The sequence below is a fragment of the Convolutriloba macropyga genome, chromosome 6, assembly GCF_964194025.1.
Source record: "Convolutriloba macropyga chromosome 6, txConMacr16.3, whole genome shotgun sequence".
NCBI lineage: Eukaryota > Metazoa > Xenacoelomorpha > Acoela > Convolutidae > Convolutriloba > Convolutriloba macropyga.
In genome coordinates, this window is record NC_134473.1 from 35,804,427 (window position 1) to 35,825,654 (window position 21,228).

At 35.0% G+C, this 21,228-nt stretch overlaps 1 protein-coding gene across 1 annotated transcript in view; it reads right to left on the minus strand.

Moving 5' to 3' along the window:
- Positions 1-1,021: 1,021 nt before the first annotated feature.
- LOC142341643 (dihydropyrimidine dehydrogenase [NADP(+)]-like) overlaps positions 1,022-21,228 on the minus strand; it is an 82,494-nt gene continuing 62,287 nt past the window's right edge. The window contains exons 9-13 of the mRNA XM_075392755.1: positions 19,793-19,953; positions 11,314-11,467; positions 4,660-4,840; positions 4,120-4,258; positions 1,022-1,595 (exon numbers count right to left, since the gene is read on the minus strand). Coding sequence (XP_075248870.1) covers positions 1,383-1,595; positions 4,120-4,258; positions 4,660-4,840; positions 11,314-11,467; positions 19,793-19,953 — 848 coding nt within the window. The 3' untranslated portion in view covers positions 1,022-1,382. The remainder of the gene's footprint in view (positions 1,596-4,119; positions 4,259-4,659; positions 4,841-11,313; positions 11,468-19,792; positions 19,954-21,228) is intronic.

Below are 21,228 nucleotides of genomic sequence, written 5' to 3' on the forward strand. Positions count from 1 at the left end.
CATCAATTCACAATAAAAGCCTCAAACTTCGTTCGAGAGCAATTAATTAGAAGGCAATGAAACGAGAAAACGGACCGATAACATGATACAATCTAAATGATAAAAACTAAAAAACAAAACATGTACGAAGACATTAAGAAAAAGAGTAACACAGAACTGAGAGGAAACAGAAAAATAATAAATGGTATGAAGAAACCAGATACAAAAAACAAACAAACAAAACACGCCCGACTAACATTGGGCTAATTGATCTCAGACAACTGGAGAGCGGTTTGCTCAGTAGTAGCCAGCTGATGCCAAACACCATAAAAATGTCTCCTCAAAACAATTTCGGCGAATTGCATACGGGACTAATATAATTGTTACAAACTTCGTTTGAGAGCAATTAGAAAGAAATGATGTGATATAGAGAAAAGAAAACAGAAATAGAAACAAAAATGTGGAGAAGTACAGCACAGAAGAAGAATGAAGCAAATAAAAGAGAAACAAATAACAAGAAAGAGAGCAGAATATCTAAAAACCATCAAAATTTTGAAGAGGTTGTGCAAACGTAGTAACTAAAAAGTAGAAAGCTGGAAAATAAGAAATCGAGATACCTCAAAAACGCGACCAGAGAAAACGAAACTTTTTCGAAGGTCAGGTAGAGACAAGTGTCTACTCTAGTTATCGCTTCGTTGCGCATAACCGACTAACATCGGACGAATTACCATCAAACTACAGACGGTCTGGGTTTTGTATGAGACTTTTCAATCTCTTAAAAAGCTGCCCGTTGACCTAATGCCCTCGGTCTTTGGCAGCTTCTTTGCGACGAAAAACGATCGAGCGAAAAATCACTTTGAAAAAAGCGAACATGGCCCAAATAATTGCCTCAAAATTTGTTTGAGAACAATGAAGAGGTAAAAATAAACGTCATGCTACTAAGAGTTAAAACAAAACATGAAAAATTATAGCTTCTCAACTCCTTTCCCGTCACGAATGACTACAAATGAAGACCACTATAGATACTACCACGATAACAACATTCAAATAAAAATATATTTTCCAATTATAGAAAATCAACATTAATCTAACTTATTTAGATTTAATAAAATAGACTAGAGATAACTTTGCCAAAGTAACATATAAGCACATCGTTTTCATTATTGTATACTAATCTGTCAGACTTAATTTGGATTTGTTATCCGTGTTACAATATATTATGTTGAAATCTACGAGAACTATTCTTAGTTTTGAGAGGTGCCGTCAGTAAACATCCCGGCATCAAAATCGTATCGAATAGAAGTAAATAAGGAGTGCTAAGTCATTTGACCGCGAAAAAATGTATAACTCCAGAACAAGATACTGATGACAATTCCTAGCAATTTAGTTCGTCTCAGATTTCCTTATTCACAGTCGGCTAATTTGACCGCCCCGTTTTGATGCACTGTAGTTGCCACGGAGCCATTGATACTCATATCGACATGGTGATTCTCACTACCCTTGATTGGTATGCCTCTCTTTGGGATGTAGGGACCTTTGCGGTCAACCATGTTAATGCAGTCGATAATGGGACACACACTCACGCACAGAGTGCAGCCCGTACAGTCATCAGTCACCTAAAGCAACACATAACCGGCATACCGTCGAAAATAGCAACGAAATAGACTGGCTCGCTATGTAAAGTATAACCAATTAATGACGAAACAGCTTCGTAGATCCGCAGTCTTAAAAAGATGGTAAAAGAAACAGACCAAAAAAACTTTTTTTGAAAAGCTGAGCTGTTGTTTTTTAAGCATGTTCAACTTATTGCTGATTCTACAAGCTGTCTTTAAATACCCTTCAGTTAGAGTGACACAAACTCGTTTGACCTTATCACTTCGAATTATAGTAAAAAAACTCAATTTCAGAGTGAGGAAGTCATTTTTGAGAGTCAGTTAAGTACGCGTGACCAAAAATTCAAATAAAAAACAAAGCAGGAAAAGTCCTGACCTACAATTCAAAGAAGTTTCATTGAATAAACAAAAAAACTAGACCTGGAATGGACCATAAATGGATTGTAAAAACCAATTAGAAAAAAATCAGATCAAAAAAGGAAAAAAAAAATATAAAAATTATGTCAAAATGCTGCATATGAACAAAAAACCCACTAGCGAGAAAGATAAATTTATTCAAACACCATTTTCTCACTCTACTAAAAAATTTTAGTTAAAAAGTTTTACGACGCAAACCACTCGCCTTTTCGCTCCACTTCCTGTTTTCGGCGTGACCAAAATCACTACTCTAACTTCAAAAATCAAGGAAAATGTGTGAACAGATAAAAAAACATATTCCTGGCAATTTTTTTTCGAGTTGCGATGCCATCAACAATTTTCGATAACAGATTATTGTATGTACTCCATCTATGCTCAATAAAACCCGCCATTGATTACCATAAAACCTATTCGCATTAAAATTAAATGGAGGAAATTAAATTATATTTTAAAATGTGAATTATGTTGATGTCAATCCGTCGATAGACATGCTCCTTTTACCTGATGAGGGGATTCGCAGGCTAGTATCAAAACTAATAAGCATTAGAGATATTCAATAATAATTTTAATAAAGTTCACGAACATCTATTATTGGGTTTTATGCGTTTATCCCTTCTATCTTTAATTTGGTCTTTCGACACTAACTCTGTTGATTCTCGATTGTTTTCCTGAGAAACTGATGCATAAAAATTTCGAAGGGAAAGAGAGGAATGAGAATAGCCCAGAGAATTCGAAAAGATGTCACGCAAAATGTTGAACAAGCTGTGAACTAAGGTAAAGCGAAACAAATTTTTATCGGACGATTTAAAAAAGGGCCGCTATTTTATTTGGCTGAGAAGACGGGGTCAGACATTTAAAAAAAACATAACAAATGGTACATCTCGATAAACGAGAAAACCCAAGCAAATTAAAAAAGTACAAAATATTTTTAAAAAAATTTAATATTCCTTAAAACTTGTAGAGCCTCAACGAATGTTTTCAACACACTTAAAAAAGCAGTTTCTACTTATTCATTGGGCAGCCACACCAAATGCACATTAAAAAACTTGGGACAAGAAAAAAGTAAAAACTGCAACAAACTGCAGATTTGAGTAACTTATTTCAAATGTGCTATAAAACCTTTAACTGTTTTCACTCATTAACACACCCTAAAACCAACCCAATTAAAGAATTGAAATTGAAAAAAAAACTCTCAGGGGGCAGAAATAACAGTAATTATTAAAAAAACTTGAAAACAGAAAAATGGAAAAAAAATTAATTTAGACTGTTTTCTTCCATTGAAACAATCTTCAAGTGAAAATAACAGAAATAAAAGGTTATGAAAACGAACATGAATACACATTTCACCCAAAAACCCCTGGACATTAAAAACTTGAAAAACAGTACAAAAACCGCAGCCAAACATGCGAAATCTCAAAATAACTCAAGATTTCATACAAAACTCTAATTTAATATTCGGATGGTCAAAAAAAAACTTCCAAACAAACACTTTTTAGTAAAAAGGTCTAGAAAAACTACTTTACCCGAAAAAGTAAATTAAAAACTAAAAAAAAAACTGCTTCGAAAAGGCCGCACTTAATCAAAAAATTTCGCTTCTTTTCAAAAAGTTTTTCACGCCTACTTTTCTCGCTCTCTCTCTCAAAAATGCAGCATGAACTGAAAATACCTTCTCTCCTTTCTGCTCTTCAATTCATTTAGAAGTTTGACCTAAACACTTAGATTTCACGTCCAGCATTGACTTCTACATCCTGTTTTAAATACACTCCAAAAAGTTATCGATAAAAAACGCTCCACCAATACTCCTCTTCGAGTAAAAGACAGCGCCACAATACAATTCAAATTCTTTGAATTGTAAAAAACCAAGAGAAGGCCAATAATATCCTCAGCTATCGCTTTGCGGCTATTAAAAAAGAAACGCACTCTCGTTGCCCTTTTCATCTGTTTAAAAATCTGCATAAGAGAAGCATCAAAACTTCAAGCGTAGTAGAAATAAACTCGAGAAATTAAAACGTTCCAGTACAATTTTTTGCATGAAAAACACACGACTACAAAAATTGCTACAAACTTTTTACAAGATCAATTGAACAGAATAATGGATGAAGGTGGTGACCTTAGGCAAGTGAGTGAGGGGGTCAAATGTGATGGCCTGGTATCCAGAATCATTGCATGTCATGTAACATTTGCCACAGTTGATACACATGTCCTCGTCTATTAGTGCTACTACTTGCTCCTCTTGACTCAACTCGTACCTACAAACACAAAACTAGCATACTCGCATATCACTAACTCATCACATTTCCAAAAGAACTAGAACTACTGGGTTCAAAACGATGCGTCTCTAGCTAATTTTAGGCAGGAGAAGCAGGTCTTGACGAGTAAAAGTTGATGTAATTTTGATTGCTGTGACCTTGGGTAATGAAGGAAGAAACTTTAAGCTAGTGATTATACGTATATTCATAAGAAATGGAAGGAAAGGATGGAAATATGCATACAAAATCATTTCTGAAAGCAGGAATTTTTCCACGTATACTATTGATTTGACTGTTTACTTTTCCCAGTGAGTGTAACAAAAAAAAAACAGACGTAACTAGTTTATGCTATCACATTTCATCCTATAACAGCAACCTATCAAAATTAAAATGCTACAAACCAATTTCCAATTCTATCCAAAGCCTTGCCAATCAAGTCGTTCACTTTGGGCACCTCAGTAACTTTAAGTGGAGCTTCAAGACGGTTGCTCAAACTTCCTTCGTTCTCCTTGAGCTGTTGATTCCTCAATTGTGCTTCCTTCAATTTCTTATCAATCAAGTATGTGCCAAAAGAAGGAAGCCCTTAAACAAGAACAGTTTTGAACAAAGTTCTTGAAAACATTTTAACAAATCAATGCTTGGAAATATATAGCTTAGAAATGCGTTGTCAATTTTGATTGCCTCACAACAAAGTTAGCATTTTTTCATGTCGGCACCCATCTTTAACCTCAAAACAAAGGCCGCAGAGCCGTTATTGTAGACATGCAATAATGAACTAGACGACATCAAAAGATAATCATATCATACCCGACAGATTTCCCAAATAGCTGTTGAAAAGAACTGATTGATGCAGAACATAGATTGAAACAAAAAATAGCCGCCGTTGACTATATGCTTAAATCATATAAACCATTAAAAGACCATTTGTTGAACTCAGAAAAGAACTATGGATAATTATGACACATGTATGGCCTTTTGAAACCATACAGTAAACAAAATTGAGGTAAAATTGTCGCATGTGAACAAATTTTTGTTCGAGTCTCTATCTATTTTAAAATTAGAGTGAAAATATTTCACACCGCAATACCACTAGTCATTTTCATTATAAAACAAAAAGAAATTTAATATGGGAAAAGATTCTGACAAAATCTAGTAAAGCATCTGACAAAAGCATCTAAGTGAGAGGTGACGAAGGCCAAAATCGAAATAATTGCAGCAAATAAATCTAATGAAATTTTCCCAAAAAGGCTTTAAAATAATCATCTATTAAACCAGTCACCCACCCAATACTCGGCAGACTAGAGAAAAACTGAACAACAATAAAAAAAATCGAAGAAGTTTGAAAACTAGAAATGTGCATCATTTCAGTAAAAAGTAACCTGTCTAACTTTCAAGTTTCATTTCATAAAAGCAGCACCCTAAACATTGCTGATATTTTCTTCAGATGGTCACAAGTGCTTCCAGGCGCATGTTTACTTGTTTAGATAATTGGAAAACACCTTTGACTAAAAGGGATAGTGAAAACAAAAAACTTCTTTGGAAAAGCCACAAGATATCAGAACTTCCACTAGCATAGCGAACAATTCTTTACACCTACTTTTCCCGCTCTCTCCCACAGAAAAGTAGCATGAACAAAATTACTCTTTGTTCGTCAGGTGTCTTCAGGACATTGACCTAAACAGGGCTTTCACGCATTTTACTTCTATTCAGATATACTCAATTCAAAGTTACCGATAAAAAATGCTCCACCAAAAATCCTCGAGTCGTAATAAGAAAACATAGCCGAAAGAAATCTTAAATACTTAAACCACTTATGAAAAAATTAAAAAGGCAATTAAAAGTCAATTAATGAAATATTAAGCCGCAAAAGCCAACTACACTAAAACATACCCGGCAGATTGCCGAAAATTACCCGCCGTTGATTCCAATAAGCATGATTGGGATTGAACGAATAGAAGATGTTGAAAAAAAAACACTTTTGTACAAAAGAATTTTTTAAGTCCGATTTATTTTGATGGCATTTCGTAGTTGAACATACTTCTGTTTCTTAGAGTGAGGCTAAAGGGGCTACTATCAATACCCATAAGCATAAGAGATGGTAACTAAGACTTACAGGAACGACGTTCAAATAGAGGGCATCTAAAATTGGGCTTTATGGGTTTATCACGTTTCTAATTCTGACTTCAATTTTTTATACTGACTCTGTTCATTTTGAATTGCTTTGCTGAGCAACTGATGGTCAAATTCACTTTTAGCAGAATGAGAGAAGAGAGAAACTAGCCTAGAGAAGTCAAAAAGATTTCACGCAAAATGTCGAAAAAGCGGCAAAATGGTCAAGCGAAAAAAAGTTCGACGAAGTTAAAAAAAATAGGAGCGCTATAATAGCCGGCTGAGAAGATGAGCGCGGCTATTAAAAAACAAAATTCAAATACTTCTCATCAAAAGGAAGAGCACATAAAACAAAGACAATTCTATTCAAAATGAAATCATTTGATAGTAAAGTAACAATAGAAAAACCAAAACCGACTCACGAACAAGTCGAATTCTGAAGAACAATACAAAACTTCGGAATGGAAAAAAATCAAATTCTTTCTTCAAATTTATCAGCAAAAGTAAATGTTTTACACATTTGAAACTGCTATTACTCGGCACGTCAAAATTAAGGGGAGCATTAGGCGTCTATTCAATCCCCAATAAATGCGATGAAACCTGACAAAGCTATCGAAACAAAATTAAAATTGTTATAGCCTATTCAAACTTACTAGTCGTAAAAAATAGAAAAACTTGAAAAATCCACAGATTAAAAAAAGCAAATAAGAAATTTTTGCTTACAAAATTTTTTCATACCCAAATTCTGGCTCACTCAAAAACAGCGGTGTAAACAAAAAACCACGCGCTTTTTGCTCAATTTTGTTTAACTTTTTTTTACTTTCATTTCCTGCTTCAAAATTCACTATACAAAATTGATTAAAAACCGTAGCCAGAATAATTCAGGAAACGGCTCGAAGAAAACAGCCCGTACAGAAAATAGCACCTACGCGGAACATAAAATATTTGAAGTGATGACTAAATCAGCTCTTTAAAACAACTTACCGATGAAACTAGAACTAATGATTTTTTATCTACTGCAGGGGCACAAAGCCAAAGTAAAGATCCTTTTAGCAATTAAGAGTATTAAAAAGGTGACAAACAATAGGCAAGTATTAAAAGGCTAAGAAATTGGTCTAATATTTAAAACATAACCGACTAACGTCGAGCGAATTGCTCTCAAGCGAACGGCGAGCGATTGGCTTCGTCAGTAGCTACTCACGTGGGGGGGGGCACCGGGGGCTGTTGGGGGCATCAGTGAGGTGGAGGGCTGGGCAACAGCGGGGGGGGGGGAAGGGAGGGTGGGGGCAACAGAGTGGGAGGGTGGGGGCAACAGAGTGGGGGGGGGGTCTTCAACTTCTAAGATTTTATCTATGATCCCCATTATAAAGCCATTAAGACGTGTCATTAATGGTGTGAGTTATTGGCAACAAGAAGACCAACAGAATATTAACATAACCGACTAACGTCGGAGCAAATAGCTCTCAAACGACCGGCAAGCGGTTGGTTTCTTCAGTAGCTCGCTACAGTTTAGTGAGGTTAGCTGAATTGAAGTGGTGTGAGGTGAGCCCAGCGGGGGGGGGTGTTGGTGTGACGGGTCAATCCCTCAGAACCACCCTTCACACCATAAATATAAGTCTCCGAAACATTTTCTGTGAATCGCATACTTTGAAACTAGTGAGCTCAAAGGCTCTAAGAAAACGTAATGCCCCCTGAGCGCTACCTGTTGATCCTGTTTTTGTGGACGAAACGTCAAATGGGTCAGAAGAAATATCGATCAAGCGAAAAATTGCATAAAAAACCGACAGGACCAATAAAACTGCTACAAACTTTGTTAAAGAGCAATTTAGCAAAAAAATTAGAGCCGTTAAAAACTTTCCTGAGTTTTTTGTCATATATCTCAAAAATAAGTTTATTTAAAGTTATTTCAACAAAACTGTATCCACTTGTTATCCTAAAACTCCTTAAGTCTTTCCACATCTTGCTTAGCAATAAGAAAAAACGCTAAAATTGACCTAAAAATTAGCAAAATAATTAAAAATCCGACAAACTAGAAAAAAACTTAATTATTGCCAGGCCAGAGACCTTCAAACCAGCATCAAAAACTTAAAATTTATAAAATATAATCACACTTCTCAATAACAAAGCCAGAAAAATTCTGGAAAATTTGCTGTTGACTAGCTTGACTCAAACCGTGATTGAATCAACATTGCCGGCAGATTGCCGCAATAGCTGCGAAAGAATAGACCTGCGTGCCGTATAATAGATATAGAAACGAGACAGACCTAAATTGAAAAAAAAAATTGACGCCGCTCAAAAAACCGGTAAAAAACATTCAGCGATAAATAAATAAAGTTTGTTAAAATTCATCCCACAGAAGCCTCTTATTAGGGACCTTAACGGCACATGAGTTCCTTTGACTTTAAAAAATACAAATTAAACTTAAGTTTTTAAGTGAAAAGGTCATTTTATTGAGTGGGGCAAGTCACTTGTGATCAAAATCTAATCACGCGAAAAACTTTTGCTAAAGAGAGTGAGAAATGACGTCACGCGCGCAAATGCCGTTAGTGAGAGGAAGAAGTCATTCAGAAAATTTGACCTTTTCAGCTTTGCTGAGTGAACAAATGTAAAACGAAAAAAGAGCGTCAGACGACGAAACAAAAAAACCAAGAGCAGCGCAATATAGCTCCGCTCAGCTTACAGCTTCGCAGCTATAAAAAACAAAGAAATGTTAAAATTTGGTGTGCAGGTTCAGTTAGGTGCAAGTCATACTTCATTCAGCTCCTAAACTGAAGGCTAAAAAGCTTGATATTATTTCCAGCTAGCAATCACAAAAAGAAACTTTGATAACCTAATGCACTATGATTTAATGACCGGGTTTTATCGTTTATCCCGCGTCTTTTGATTTTGCTCTTTTGATCTTGACCGTATTTAATGATTAAAAATTTCAAATCCTTTGAGTTGTACCAGTGAATGAGGTAAGTCAGAAGTCAAGCGTAAAAAATTTGACTTATATAAAACAAAAGACATGATCGAAAGGTACACAACAAGTTGAAACAAAAAACTTTGCAGGGCAAATCCTAAAACAATTCAAAAAATTTTCATCAACAAAACCAAAAACTAACCTTGATTGACATGAAAACAACTTGTAAACCATTTGCTAAAAATTCCGATGAAAAGACTTTAAAAAGTCACAAATGCCGCATGTGAACAAAAATTAGCTCTATAAAACCGTATTTTAATCAAATAAAGTTTTCTCACTCCACTACATTAGAATTTGCGTGGAAAAAAATCACGCCGCAGAACCACTCAAGTTTTACTCAATTTTCGGCTTTGAGGTGATCAAAAATTGCACTCCAACTTGAGTTCGAAGATCGGGAAAATGTCAGAACAGATCTTTGAACATACCTGGCAGATTGCTAGAAAAACCACAATACCTTTATGGATCTGCAGTTTCCAAAAGCTTTTTGTTCATTAAATGCTGAGATGTTATAATTTGATTAAGAATCTATTTAAATTCTGCTGCTTCTAATAGTTCCTCTCAAATAACCTTCAATTATAGTTACAAGCACTTCACTTTATCTCTTTGAATTAAAAAGCGAGGAAGTAATTTTTTAAAAGTGACGTAACTTAAATCACGTTTGACCAAAAACTTAATAAAAAACTCCCTCCACTAAGAGTGAAAAATGATTTCACGCACGCAATTCAGTTGAAATTTCATGAAAGAATGAACAAAAAGCAGATTTGAAGTGATTGTGACGTCATATGTTTGTACCAGAAATCTTAAAATCTTGACGCCGAAATAAAAATTAAATAGCCGACAAATAGCGCGAAACCGCCATTGACGTGATTAATGCAAATCGCGATTGAAACAGAAAAGGAGATATAAATTGGCGGATTTTTTGTCTCAAAGTGTTCTAATTTGATGTACAGTTTCAGTTAGATTCTAAAACTGTACTAGATTCAGCCTTTAAAATGAAAGCTATTAAGCTTTCTTTATAGTAATGTTAACTAGAAATGACTCTATCGAACTTTGATAACCTAATACACCATGAATGAATGTCAGGGCTTTATCAGTTTAACCCTTTTGATTTTGCTGTTTTGACCATTACCGTATTCACTGCATAATTCAATGACTGAAAGAATTTGAAATCCAATCAGTTTAAACAGCGAGTGAAGTAATTCACAAGTCAAACGTGAAAATTGTGAATTGCCTAAAACGAATAACGTGATCAAATCGTAAAGTGAATAAAAGAGAGCTCCGAGATAAAAAGCCGTTGAGAGGCTGCGGCGGTTAAAAACACCAAGATAAGGCCAATAATAGACCCAGATATCGCTCTCTGACTATTAAAAAAGGACAGCGCCCCTAGACCATTCAAATTTAATTGTAAAAAAGGAGAGCGCCCAAATGTTAGCCGTTGAGAGGCTGATGGCGGGTATTAGAAACTATAAAGCAGCTTTCAGCGATGTATTAACGAGCTTTAAATTTTTAAAAAGCAAAAATCATTCTGTTGAGCAAGGTAAGCCAGCCATGATCAAAACCTAGTCATCACCGTAGAGGCAATATATTTCACAGGGGTGTATTTTAGAGCTTTTGACGTGCAAAACTTCCGACAGTGGAGAAGTTCAAACGAGCGATCTCCTGGATAATAGTCAACGACGTTAGCCACTCAACGATGCTGCTTTTGGAGGCTCCAATTTAGATCACGCAAATTCAGAAATTTAGGCTCGAAAAAGTCGTTCAACAAGTCAAGCGAGAGAATGTTCTAAGATAAATGTAAACCGAAAAATGACGGTCAGACGACGAAACAAACAGAAACGAAGAGCACCACAGCATTGCGTAATATAGCAAGTTAATATGTACCACAATATAGCATGTTACTATGTAAAAATATACATGCGCGGGGTGCGCAAAAGTTAAACACCCACTAATGGGGGGCGGAAAAAATAGATCAGAATTCGGATACCTGTATTGGGCAACTTGACTCTTTTGCCCAGTTGGTGCTTAGGAGTTGGTGGGCTCTGGCCTTTCCAACCCATTGAAGGCAGATCTCGACTTTGCAAGTAGAGCAGAGTCTGTAGTCCACTGCAGTAGTCACCAATCAGCGTGAAATCCTGGTTCTGAAAACGGTTCATAAAGTACACAAACTACAGAACATAAGCTCATAACGTCGTATGGATTGCTATTGGCAATTCTAGCGTCGCTGGGTAAGCTGAGAGGGTTAAAAAGGGGGCGGGGCACCAAAATTGGGGAGGGGGTTCAAACTTTTTCTTCACACCGTGACATGAAACGATGCGTCCTCAGCAGTTTCGGCGCATTGTAGACTAATACAAGGAGGCTCGGTAATGTGCGTTCGCACATAAAATTCCGACCCCACTCATCTACATTTTTCACTTAATTGTCTACCAAATGAAGAAGAGATAAAAAAAGAATAACATATCAACATATCGTTCAACAAACTACTAAATGAATAAAACAATCTACCTTAGAGTGCCTATGAGACTTGTGACTACCATTATATGACCACCAGAAAAAAACGGCGATAAAAATCAAATAATAACAAATATTAAATACGTTCAAAACTCGTTGTCCATTTTTTGAAAACCAATAAGATCCAAATCAAAATGGCATCAGATAAAATTTAAACTAAGAAGATTAACCTAAACTTTAGTAGATAATGAGACTTTTCCTCAATGCGACTTGGTAAAAAGTCGACAACATATGACCAAAAGCGCAAAATTTAATAAAAACATTGCTTTTTTGAAAAGAATTAATTTCAAACTGAATAGAAACATTATGCATCAGATGAAATCATTGAAAAATTCTTTCATACCTCCTTAGAGAGCTATTCAGACCTCGCATTATCCAGGATATGTCATACGACTACAAAAAGACCAAATACAAGCAAAAAAGAAAAATTTGCACAAAAACGATGTCCCAGCCAATTAGACATTATTCTGTTTACTAAAATTCTTACCAATTTTAGATTGCGTTTTTTTTCAATTGACCACAAGACCGCCTCTTAAAGTGAAACTGTGAAAAGAAAACAAAAACCTACAAAAATGGGCGAATATGCAAAATTCACGAAAAACTTATGAAAAATGGTTGTACCACGAACAAAGACCAATTCAGGAAAAAATCGTTATAAAGAGCAACTTGTAGTTCAATAGATAAAGGATGTGACTTGTCTATCGAGATGCTAAGCTACAGGTTAACAAAACTAAGAATCCACAATTTTAAAAAACAAATATTTCACAAAAATCATAGCAAACATAAGCTTTCGAATAAAAGAGCAGACAGTTCATCTTGCAACTTCTTGGAAACCTTATTGCGCCTGTTATTAGTGAGACTAAGTCAGAAGATTAAAAAATAACATTAAACACCAGCCGAACTAAAAAATTTAAAAAACAACTTTACGAAACCACAGTGTTGAAGCAATTAAATTAAAATAAAACTAACCTATTATTGTAAAAAAAAATAACAACAAATCTTCATTTGCGTCGCCTTTGATCATCATAAAGTCTTTTCTAAAATGACACCAGAAAGAACCACAAAAGTATAAATTTATCTCAATTTCACAAAGTTCTGAAACAAATTGTCTAAGCCCTGAAGACATCAGTCAAAACGATTAAACAACAGACAATTTACTGTTTGGATCAACAAAACATCAAAGAGACCTCTCAGTAATGAGGCCAAGTTACAAAAACGATACAGCATCGTAAAATACGAAAAAAACCGCAAACCAGAATCAGAAGGCATAAGTTGACGAAAACTTTTTATCTTTTTTTTAGAAACTTAAATGAAAATCAAAAAACCATTGGCTATCTACCGATATCAGTTATTAAGTTCATTCACGTATCTATAGTTGGCCACTGAGACCCTTAATTATCCATTATTTGGCATACGGAAACAAAAATTAACAAAAGATAGAGGGCAAAAAACTACCAAATTATGCTAGAGAACGGTGTCGCAGGCCTTAAAACATATATTATGAACAAAATAAATATGATCAACAAAAAATTTTGTAAAGCTTTTTCCAATTAGATTGTTAATTAATGTGATATTTTTCCAAGGAAACAAAAACAACATCAAAAATGGGAAATATAGCACAAAAATCACAGAATTTTGTAAGAAAACTCAAAGCACCAAAAACAAGAAAACGTTATGTTAAAATATTCCGCCACAAAACTATTTTCTATTCTATAAGGAAGAGAGTTTGACCTGTATTTACAGAGAATAGGCTAAAAGTTGACTACAATCATAAAAAAATGACAAGTTCGAACAATCACTGAAAATTCCATAAAACAAATACATTCAATGACATAAGAGACATTAGGTAATAACCGAATGCATGGTTCAGTTTCACTTAAATCTCCTGAGGAAGACATTTGGATCTTTGAATGGTTATACTTAGTAATAAGACTGCAAAAAGAATAACAATTGAAGTCAAAATTAGACTTCAGTTAAAGTTTACTAAAACTCTTCCTCAAAGCCAAAAAACTGTTAGGTTCTCGGAAAACAACTATATCTACATTTCGCCTCATTTTTACCTAAAGTGGAGCAAATTTTAGAAGGCAGCAAAAAAACAAAAATTAAAAAATTTCTGATTGTAAGACTATGATGTTATAAAACCTATCCCTGATAGTTCTGCGCGCCCAACAAAACGCCCAAGTGTTCCAAGTGTTTACAAATTAGACGAATTGTTGATTGAAGTTCTTCAAGTATTTACTTTAAAAATAACGACGCATTTTGTAAAATTATCGAATTAAATCTGCAAAAAACGGCAAAAGTATTCCATAAGACTTTCATAGGGCGCCTAATTTCAACTAGTTCTCTTTTGGTTAAGGAGTCTGTGTCAAGGTTTCTAGGTCACGTGTGGCAAAATTTAATAAAAAAGGACCAAAAAAGCATATTTTGTGCCATTTTTGATTAAGTTCGAATTTTGAAAATTTTATTAAAACCTTTAGCCAAAAAATTTTAATCAAACAATGCAGCAACGCTCATCTGTCTCTAAAGGTAACATTAACACTCTAACGTTAAAAATTTTAATTTTAAAATAATAACAGCAAAACTTTGCCAAAGTTTAGCCAAAATTAATGAAAATCTGAATAAAAACTGTGGAATACTCACAAAACTTCAAACCTCGATAACTCCCTGTAAAAAACGAAATCGAAAAAAATCTTTAATTCTATATTCTAGGATGTATGTGCCTTTTAATGATGCCACTCACAACTCTCTACGATGAATACATCGATCAACCAAAATTGTCTGAACAAAAAAAAACCAGTTGAGTATATAGTTCCTCCCTCCCGACTAAAGTGGGGGGTCGGAACAAAAACTGAGAATTGCACATAAAGTTAAAACGTGGGCGAGCTTGCCAGTTTAATCAGTTTCTTTGCACATATGGTCAAACGGGTCAGACGATGACACGAATAATTTTCATTGAACTTGTTTGAGAGCAATCAAACATTTCTGCAGATATCCAAAAAGCGGCTGAAAATTGCAATTTATTTACATCAAAATTAGCAGGGTAATTATTTGTCGTTAAAAAATGGGAGGAGAAACATTAACTTTGGACTGTTAAATAAAATCTTGTTATGGTAAAATCTGAAGCCTCGAAGCGAGGGAATTAAAATTTTTCTCACGAAATATCTCGTGTATTTAGATTTTGCTAATGACATTGGTTTCATTAGAACCTTAGCAGTTGAATTCAAACTATTCTAAACAATTTTTCATAGTCAGCATTGAAGTTTAGACTACATCTAGATCATTTTAAAAAGTTAGGACAAACGCTTCCATGAGTCACTTTTTCTATGTTGATTAGTAACCTCGCGTATAATGATGGAAACATTGCTTATGGAGCCTCAGAGCTTCGAAAAGTCTTGTATTGAAAAGTTCAAATCCTGAAAAGCAATCCGTCACACCTGGCTCATTGGCATGTTATCGCTGGCAATACTCACAATTATGCCGAGAAGAACCAATGCCCACTAATTGGGAGACGTGGCGAACGAATCAACCAACCAATCTAGCTTTTCATTACTGTCTAGACTGATTCTCTGAGACAATCAAACTCGAAGCCAATAAAATCACCCTAAATTTTTAGTCGAAAACAAATCTCAGCGCCGGTTCAGGCTATACTTTCAAATATTGTTGCTAATAGGTGGGCGGTCTTTCTTGAAAAAAAATCAATAAATCAAGTGAGCTATTCAAGTTTAAATTTTTATCAATTAGATTCAACACTTAAATTTTTCATTTGACTGCATACACATATCAAAACACGCGAATTTCGATCTTCATTATATTAAATAAGGGAAAAATCGTGTCAATTTGAGATTTAAAATTTGTCAGAAAATTAAAAGGTCAAAACTTTAAAAAAAAATCAAGTCTTTATAAAATAACTGAACAAATTATTCACACTTTTTAATACGTTTTCTGACACAGCAGATGAGCCAATAATAATAAATGGGTTAAAAAAATTCGACATTTAAAATATCTCTGCTATTCATTTTTCGGAGACTTCAGTTTCATAAACGAACTAATGTACCATTTAATAATACCAACTAGCAGTTGTGCTGTGGCTGTCATCAACCTGATGTAATATCTTGGCAACTAGAATGCTTTTCATCATTTTCGTCTTCATTTGCTTATCTGATAAACTTTCGTATTCTCGACTTGTTCCTAAATTTATCCTCAAGAAAAATAGAGAAGTCAGAATAACAAAAAACCACACTGAGCACCGAGATTAACGCAAAAACTTAAATTAACTAACGTCGGTCAAATTGTGCTCAAACGACAGGCGGGGCAATTTAAGCGGGTGCTGTGGCCTAGATAATTTTTGGTTGTACACAGTTCTGACCCGTGAGAGGTTCTGGACCTTGAATGTAATTCGCGTAAAATCGAGTCAAATCTAAATCCAAATCAGTTGAAACAGTGAGATGTAAGTCACAAGTCAAACTTGAGACTTATGTAAAACAAACACAAGATCTAAAGAACAGACAAATTTAAAAAAAAACACAACAGCACAGGTGCTGAAATACAATCCAAAGAATTGAATAAAACACTACTTGACTAGCAGACGAATTGAACAATGACAGTGAAAAATACATCTAACTTCACAAATTTAGAGAAAATAAAAACATTACCGTTGCCAAAATTCTTGAAGCTAATAACTTGAAAGCCAAATTGCCACAATTGAATTAAAACCATCACCCGCGCACAGACTTCGAAAAAATTTTATTAGCTCCTAAGAATTTTTATTGGCCCCTACTAATGGTCCAGATCCATTAATAAGCTCTTCCAAATTTTCCGTGTAATATAACTGCCTAATAAAAGCATTTCTCAGTATATGTCCGCAAAAATTTTTAACGCTGCCTAAAATTTAACAGGGCGCAACAAAAAGTTCAATGATGTAATTCTTCCTCGCAAATTCCTTTCAATGTTTTATTTTCGCGTGAAGAATTTTCTCACTGAGCTCCGCGGTGCTGTAAAAATGTAGATCCAAACAATTTTTCTTAAATTTATCCAAAATTTATTCCCAAGTTCATATTACAATTTGTTTTCTCTCGCTGTTAAAAACAAGAAAACAAGCGTTAAAAAGTCAATCGAGAAGTGAAATCAAAAGACTGCTCTCGATCAAAACGATCAAACAAAAAGCTTACATAAAAAAGACGCACACGTTCACAATAATTGCTGCAAACTTCGTTTGAGAACAATTAAAAAAAATTAAAAATAACTGGCAGATTGCCGCAAAATAGCCCCGAGTGGGATAGCAGAAAAGATTGATTGCACAAAAAAATTTAAGTTCGATCTATCATTTCATTTTGCAGTTTGACATACTGCTGTTTCATAATGAGGATTCAGGAGCTATTATCAATACAAAAAAGCCATGGAGATGGCAACTAAAACATAAAAATACACAAAGTTCAAGTTGCGAGCATCTAAAATAGGTCTTTATGGGTTTATGCGTTTCTATTTTTGATCCGTTTTTCGGTATTGACTCTGTTCATTTCAGATTGCTCTGCTGATCATCTGCTGTTTAAACGCACTAGCAGAATGAGAGAAGAGAGAAACCAACCTACAAAAGATTTCAAGCAAAACGTTGAACAAGTAGATTCAAACAAATTTAGTCAAGCTCAATTAGTTCAAATATATTATGTTTGAGCATAAAACAAAACTTGGCATAAAAAATTCTTTGATCTAAAAGATGTTAGTATACAATTCTGCGCCAAACAGCCTGATTGTCGCTTGCTTTACTAATATTGTGTGACTACAAACACCGGTCCAATTTGAATTTAATTCATATCATAAACACAAAAATGTATGATTTTAAACAGATATAACAAAAAAGAAGACAGGGTACCAATCTAACTCATTCTTTTTCATTTTAATGATTAAAAATTAGAGTGAAAAATAAGAAACTTTTGAGTAGATGATGGCAGCTATTAATAAAACATAACCAACTAGCGTCGTGCGAATTGCTCTCGAACGAATGCAGAGCGGTTGGCTTTGTCAGTAGTTAGTTGCGGCTTAGGGAGGCTAGCTTTAGCTCATTGAGGCGGGTGGGGTGAGCATGGGGGGTGAGCTGAGTTACGGGTGGAATGAAGCGGATAGGAAGTGGTTACAGGGGATTAAATTGGAGGGCGCTCAAACTCTAAGAACCGAGCTTCACACCATGAATTTATGTCTCCAAAACAGTTTCGGCGAATCGCAATACTTACTAAGCCGAAAAACTCTGCAAAAACTTAATAAACTCCAGGCGTTACCTTTTCCCCCATTTTCGAGGACGGAAAGTCAAAGGGGTTAGACAAAAAGATCAGATGAAAAGTTGGTAGAGCGAAAAATCGCATTAAAAAAGACCAGCACGACTAATACAATTGCTATAATTTGAGAGCAATTAATCAACATTAACCGACTAGCGTCGGATTTGTTTTCGAACGAAAGTAGGGGGATTAAAATTAGGTGTGTAGCTGAGGGTTTTGGGGGTGCGAAAGCTTGGACCTGCTAGTGGTTTAAACCCACGACCTCCAAGATAGCAATCAGACATCATAACACCACAACGCCACATCCTAAGCCACAACACAGTTGCTGCTCAACCGCTAACAATCACTTTTATATTAGCAACAAACCTCATTTCAGCATGACAGATCAATTAAAAACATAACCGTCGGAAGAACTGCTCTCGTCGGAAGAACTGCTCTCGAATGACTAGCGGGAGCTCTAATCAATTGCAGCCTGCTTCAGTGGGGGGAGGGAGGGGGCTAAATATGTCTAAGAATTTCACTAGTGGGCTTCAAATAACCACATTAGAGGTTAACATATACCACTATTAAAATTTAAAATGAAAAATGGCCCTAGTTTCGGCGCACTTTTCAGTTTATTTTTAGTATTAAATTGCCGCCAATTGAGTTCAGCTGCTTGCAAATGATTGAGAGAGAATTTTAGATCACGCGAAACGCCAAAGTCAAAGGCGTAAAAGTCACTTGAAAAGTCAAAACGGTCAACGAAATTTTTGCCGAAAAAATGACACGCACGTTTACAATAATTGCTTCTCTACAGGAACAATTAATCACTCAAAATAAAGAAATGAAGCGTGAAAAAGTCACTTGAGAAGTCACAGAATTTTCTAGAACAAACGCGCAAAAATGGTCAAGCAAACATTTTGTATGAAAAAAGACAAAAATGCTTACAATAATTACTTGAAACATTGTTTGACAACAATCAACAATTCCCTCCAGAGATCAAAATTTATGAATACGCAAGTACGTCATTACAAAAAGGTCATTTGATTACAATTAAATACAAAATACCTTTCTCCAAATTTTCATGGCACCAGTAAATTTCGGGATCTAATCTGTTTAGCCCCCTCCCCCCTCCCCAGCTTAATTAGCATAATTTTTTAATGACCCCCAGGCGCACGTGCTATTTTCTTACATAGTAACGGGCTATATAACAACATATAATTTGTAACTGGGGGTCATAAAAAACACTGGGGGGCCGAAACACAATAGATCCAAATTTCGTATCTGCACCAGTAAAATTTATATCTTTGAGTATGCTCCCATTTGACTTTATAGTTGATTTCTTACTTAAATTTTAACCTTGATTTTGGAGTATGAATAAGAACAGTTGTTGTTGATTAACATTATATTATTTGTTTTAAACCTTCATCAATAGATAGAGCATCTTTTTTGGCACTTTTCTTGCCCAATTCGAAAAAATGGCCAGGAAGTTCTCTTTCTTTCTCCAAGCTCATTATTAAACTAATTTACTGATTCCTAATAATTTCTGAATCGCAAGGGTTTGGCATGGAATCGCAAGGAATTTTGAAAAATCTCACGCATAAACGACCTCTGTATTTGCAATTTACCTCAAAAGTCGAGTATCCAATTTCAATAACACGCTTCTTGATCAATTGTATAGATCCGAAAAAAAAAACAAATTTTCACCTGCACAGCACTGCAGATCTGTACAACAGATGCCCCAGCTTGAATGAATTGAAGAGCAACGTCGGCTGAGTCTATACCTCCGGTCGCCAAAATCGGATAGCCAGGCAGTGCTTTGCTGACAGCCGAGACTGCTCTAAGCGCGATGGGTCGGATAGCATTCCCTAAAGTAAATCGATTCTTTTTCGGCTGCTTAGAGAAATTCGCAGAAAAATTTAGATACATTTCTAGCGATCACTTCAAATAACCCATTAAAAAAAGTTGCGAGCAAAATTTTAATGCTAACATTTTCAGCAAAAACAAAAATTTAGCTGGATGGATCGGGAACAGTGCGTCGGGAATGTCTATGTAAAAACCTGGCACTACTCATAACCTGGCAGTAAAAAATTTGTGTTCATTAAAGGTAAACTTTATGATTTGGCAACCTTTGGTATGTTTCACTTTCAGAACAAACACAGCTGGTATATTATAGCCGGCAGATTGTAAAAAAACGGCAGCCATTGACCCCCACCGACGAACGTTAGAATTGAAACAGCAAGAAAAACATGAACAAAAAAGAAAAACCTAACCTTTTAGCTAAAAGTCAAAAAATTCCAATTTGTTCTTCAGTTTCACTAGATTAGATAATTATGGCAAGTTCGGCCATTATATTGGAGACCATTAAATTGAATATTAATAAAAAGTTATCAGCTTACTCTGAGGAAATTTGATAGCTGAAACGAAGAATCTAAACAAAGACCATAATTTCCGGAGTTATATTGGTTTATCCCGTTTCTTTTGATTTCGCTTCTTGACCTTGCAATTATTCGCGTAAAACTTCTGAGTGAACTCTAAATTCCATTCAGTTGAAAGTGAGTACGATAAGTCAAAGGTCAAACGAGAAAATTGTGACATGCATAACAAAAGAAACGTTATCAAAAGGTAACACTAATTTCAGACACATAGCAGGACAAGTCCTAAACTCAAATCAAATAACTTTCATTGATTGAATAATGATCACGAATTGATTCGGAAAAGCATTTTTCAAAAACACAGAAAATTTGACAAAGCAGTAAAAACAGAAATGAAATTGCCGCAAGTGAACAAAACATCAAAATTGAGAAAGCGAATTTTTGATCACATACCGTTTTATCTCTACTTCAAAATCAGATTGATCAAATGTCACGGCGCAAAACCACTCACTTTTTCGCTCCACTTCCTGGTTCTGCGTGAATTGACTCCAAACTCATGAAAATATGTGAACAGACGTTACACTTAGACGCTATAAATAATAGCCTTTGAGAGGCTGACGAAGTTTAATAAAAATCAAGATCGAAAAAAATTAAGTTTTTTCAACAAAACCTATTACTGAGATCTCATATTTTGATTTAGTACTGCATTAGTATTTTGATTACACAACTTTTCTGTTTATTCTTCTAAAAAAAACTTCAATTGAACTT